This window comes from Chinchilla lanigera, unplaced genomic scaffold, assembly GCF_000276665.1.
Source record: "Chinchilla lanigera isolate Chin_1 unplaced genomic scaffold, ChiLan1.0 scaffold00040, whole genome shotgun sequence".
Lineage (NCBI taxonomy): Eukaryota > Metazoa > Chordata > Mammalia > Rodentia > Chinchillidae > Chinchilla > Chinchilla lanigera.
This window is the reverse complement of record NW_004955441.1, coordinates 20,008,200-20,012,727: the sequence shown is the minus strand read 5'-3', so window position 1 is coordinate 20,012,727 and position 4,528 is coordinate 20,008,200. Positions and strand designations below refer to the sequence as shown.

Here is a 4,528-nt window from a genome sequence, read left to right as displayed (position 1 = left end):
GAGCCCGCGGTGCTGCTCGCGCGTGCGCGGACCTGGCCGGGCTGGCCCCGCGAGCTCCAGGGGTGCGGAAGGCGGGAGGACGCTTGCGAGCCACTGAACGCGGTGCGAGTCGTGGTTCACGGCCCTGGGCTGCCTGGCCTCGGCGCCGGAAGAGCTGTCACCGTTTCCACAGTTGCTAACAAAACGTCCCCCAGCTCGGTGGCAAGCAGCGAGGTGGAGCAGGGGCGCGCCCAGCTGCGGACCCGGCTCCCCGGTGTGCGCATCCGCTGCGGGCGGGGGCTCGTATGCACCCCGCTTACCCAAAAGGCGCAAGCTCCTGGGAAGAGCCCGCAACGACTTGCGTCCCCCTTTCCCCCTTGCCTCATTGCATCATTGCCTCCCAGTTTCCAGGCCCACAGCCAGCCGTCTTTGGCATCTGTCATAACTTGCGCGTTGCTCGGCGCAGAAAGAAAGTGGGAGAGTCTTTTGAGCTGAATGCTGCTGGGTACCAGGCTATGTGCATGTGCTGCGTATGGCTTGTAACCCAGCCAGTGAGGGCTTACGTTTACCTTGGAGGGATCGGGGAGAGGAGGTTGGTCCTAGGACTCCCTGTACACGCGCGAGCTAAAGTCCTATGGGGAAGAAGTGCGAATGACCTAGACACTTCAGCACGGACCTCGCTGTTGAAAAGACAGAGCATGTGAATGTGTGGTGGTGAGGGTGGGCCGCACAGAGCGGGTGAGTAAGTGAACGTGGAGGCCGTGAGTTAGAACCTGAGGGCGAGGGGGACGGGGAGGACTAACTTCATCGAGCCCTGGTTCAGGAGCCAGGTGTTTCTCGGCCAGTGTGTTGAAGAACGTCTACCTAGCTGGTTTTGTTCTAACCATCAACCTGTGATTAGGAGCGCCGAGCTTGAAAGCAGTCTGTTTGAATATGACTTCACCGCTTACAAGTACTTCACGTGGGAAATGATGTAACTCCGCAGATCTTCAGTTTCTGCGGCTACAGAATGTGAAATGGTCTAGGGTGTGAAGTACAGGTAGTTTAACACAGGCAGAGTGTTAGGAGCTGTGTATCTGATGCTCAGTACGTGCTTGGTCATTATTGGTTATTACTACCTTTTTTCTGAGACGGTCTCACTGTGGTGCCTAGGCTGGTCTTGAACTTCCAGACTCAAGCAGTCTGCTCACCTCGGCCTCCCCAACAGCTGCGATCACAGGCGAGTGCCACTGCACCCAGCTGCTAGTAATATTTTTATTGAGCAATTTGACTTGCATGTGCTGCCGCATGTCCTTGAGTTTTAGTCAACACCCTCTTTAGTCCCTCTAATTTCTATTTCGGTTTTTACCAACCCTCAGGGACAGTCTCAAATATGTGTTAAGAAGTGAGACCGTTTTCTCAATTTTTCCCTATTGCTCAAAATAAAGACAGCCCTCTGTGAGGATGTAGGTAAGTATATAGTCTTGGTTACTTTTCTCTTGTTGCTGAGACAAAATACCTGACGCCCAACATTAAGGAAGGAAAGGTTGATTTAGCTCACAGTTTGTGGAGGTTTCAGTCGGTACTTGGCTGGCTCCAAGGCAGAGTGGCACATGGCAGAGGGAACAGTTCATGGCCGTGGAAAACAACAAAAGTAACAAGAACAAAAAGGAGGCGCGGCAGCTGGAAGAGCAAGCCCCTTTCCCTCCCTTACACTGTATGCAGGCTACTTGCCCCTGGGCAGGTGTAGCACTCACATCCATAATTCCAACATTGGGCCATGGATCAATCATAACTATTTTTCTAAATTTCATTTATTTATTTTGTTGTTGTTGTTGTTTTCTGATACTGGGAATCGAGCTCACGACCTCGCTTTTGCCAGGCAGGTGCTGTGCCGCTGAGCTAAATCCCCAGCCCCCAATCATAACTCTAGAAGCCTGTCCCATGACTGCATGAGGCCTTGGGGGGCATTCAGACACAAACCATAACAATTACCCATGAGTATATGCATGCATATGTTTGTATTCATAGAGATGTGTATATATATAGTCTTAAAAATATAATATATATAATCTTAAAAATTTTATGAAATCTACAAATAACTAAAACAGCTACAGTATAGCCTGGTTTATGGCAAAATCGTTGTTAGAAATCACTAGCTTGGAGATACACACCACTGAAGGAAGAAACTTGTATTTTATTAATTCAATGGTTCTACCTTCTATAATTCAAAGTTCATATTTATTTAGTTATTTAGGTTTTCTAAGAGAAGGTCTCACTATATAGTTCAGGCTGGTCTTGAACTCACTGTGTAACCCAGGCTGGACTCAAACTTGCAGCAGTCCTTCTTCCTGAGCCTCCCGAGTGCTGGGATTATAGGTGTGTGCCACTGTGCCCGGCCTCAAGGTTCACTTAAAAATAAGCCCAACTGTGGTTGCCTAGATAGAAGTTGTATCAGATGAGTGAACATCTGGTCTCAAGTAGGCGGAACAGTGAAGGGCCATTTTGGTATTATAGTGATGTCTTCTTTTTTTTTTTTTTGGTTTTTCTCCGGTACCGGGAACCAAACTCACAACCTTGCGCTTGCCAGGCAGGCGCTTTGCCACTGAGCTAAATCCCCAGCCCCTTTATAGTGATGTCTTCAATAAAATGTTATATAGTAAAGTTTGGCTGAATAAATGGATGTCAGTATGAAGGCCCTTGAAGAGTTGGCATTGTTAGACTGAGAAGCAGTAACTACCAAGAGCTGAAGATTTTCAGTGTCTCCTTAGCTTCTTTTTAAGGGTATTTTCCTTGTAATATCGATGCATGTGGTCATCTTCCATGCAGGTTATTACCATACCTTATTATCTTAACTGCTGAGCAACCCAGCATATACTGAGCAACTTCTACGTTCTGTTCTATTCTTACTGGGCCATAAATTTTAATTCATTGATAGATTTGAGAAAAGTATCTGGTTTCCTGTGAGTCCCAAATATACTTATAGAAACTACTTCTAATTTTTCAGTGTTTTTTATGGACACAGGAAAAAAAAAAAACTCTCAATGCACCCCTTAGAGAATATTCATGTTTTAAAAATGGTAATTAAAAATCCTTTTAATGTAAACAACATAAATTCTTCAACTTCCACCCATAAAATCTCTGATTCCTTTGATGATACAAATTACCATTCTCAGTGCTTTCCCTAGGGGAAGAGAGTTAATATTTATTGAACTTTAGGATTAGGCTTGTGTTTAAATTATACTGATGTGACTCTCGGCAAATTATTTAAACACTTGAGCTTTAAATTTTGATTACGTTGCTTGTTGATCTTTAAAAGAAAGAAAAGATCCCAAAAGAGTGAAGATAAAAGAGCTTGCAGGGCTGCTGTACTAAGTGATGTGAGCAAAGCACATGGCACCAGTAGTACTCAGTAAGTATTACTGCCTCCCACCCCATCCATCCTTAACCCTGTCTGAAGTCACCCAGCTAGAAAGTGATGCAGCCAGGGTTTGATTTTAGGTTGGTATAGTCTTTTAAAAATATTCCATGGCTTCTACATCTCATTTCTCTAAGACTTACTTTTAAACATGATGATAAAAATTGAAAATAAAGTTCTAAGTAGGGTCTTTCTAATTTAGATGGGAAAGATTAGGAATACTATGGTATGAGCCTAGGTAAAAAATACTAAAAAGAGTAAAATCAGCCATATTATAGGAATCAATGGAGGAGAAGACTCTTCAAGACAGGAAGGCTGTGATGGGGAGGAGAACACAATGGTACAAATAGTAAAAGTACACACCACCTACTTATAAAAAGTCGCTGAACATAATGCATTCTGAAAACCGTGGAGCTGTTTAGGTTCCATGGTTGGTGAAATGAAAACAATAACAATCCGAGAATAAGCAAATAATTGCCAGTCACCATGACTCAACTTTCTGATTTTATATGGCGCCAGTTTTGAGACTGTGTCACTGAACTGGTAAACAGTGGTAATAATTTTGATGTGGATAGATAGGTTTATGATAAATAAAAATATTTTTGTTCTGTTGCAAAAATGAAGAATTAGGCGACAAGATTCCACTTAAAGAAAAATGAAGGGTTTCACCTAAAGTGTAAATATACCTAAAAAGAAATTACAGTTCAGGTTTTTAAAAGAAAAGTGCAACACTCTTAATTACTAAGTTAGTTTACCTCAAATATCTCCTAGACTAATGTTACTGTTTTCAAAATGGTAAATAAAGCTCTCATGATTCATCAGTTTTAAGCTATTCTTCTAACCTATCCTTTTTTCCTTATATAATTATAATGGTGCTGTTTTTCAAGTTATAGTGAATTACTGCAGCATTTAAAAGCATTTGCAGAGCTTGGAAACTTAACCATGTCTTTAATCCTCTTATAGTAAGCCTGGGAGCAAACAACTTACCTGATGTAAATTTCCCTTTTTGTTGTTGTCTCTGCCAGCCTCTGAGGTTTTACTTGCAGGCTGTAAGAGGAAAAGAAATCTTAGGATGCTCCTGTATTTTAGGAGAAGTGATGAAGAAGTAATGCAGCATTAGAAAGAAATGTGGGGGCTGGGGATTTAGCTCAG

General features: G+C 43.2%; 1 protein-coding gene across 1 annotated transcript in view; it reads right to left on the bottom strand.

The window, feature by feature from the left end:
* The window catches only part of LOC102004646 (chromosome unknown open reading frame, human C2orf73), a 97,141-nt gene that overhangs the window by 28,591 nt on the left and 64,022 nt on the right, over positions 1–4,528 (bottom strand). Inside the window, exon 2 of the mRNA XM_005391030.2 lies at positions 4,364–4,423. Within this exon, the coding sequence (XP_005391087.1) occupies positions 4,364–4,423 (60 nt within the window). The remainder of the gene's footprint in view (positions 1–4,363; positions 4,424–4,528) is intronic.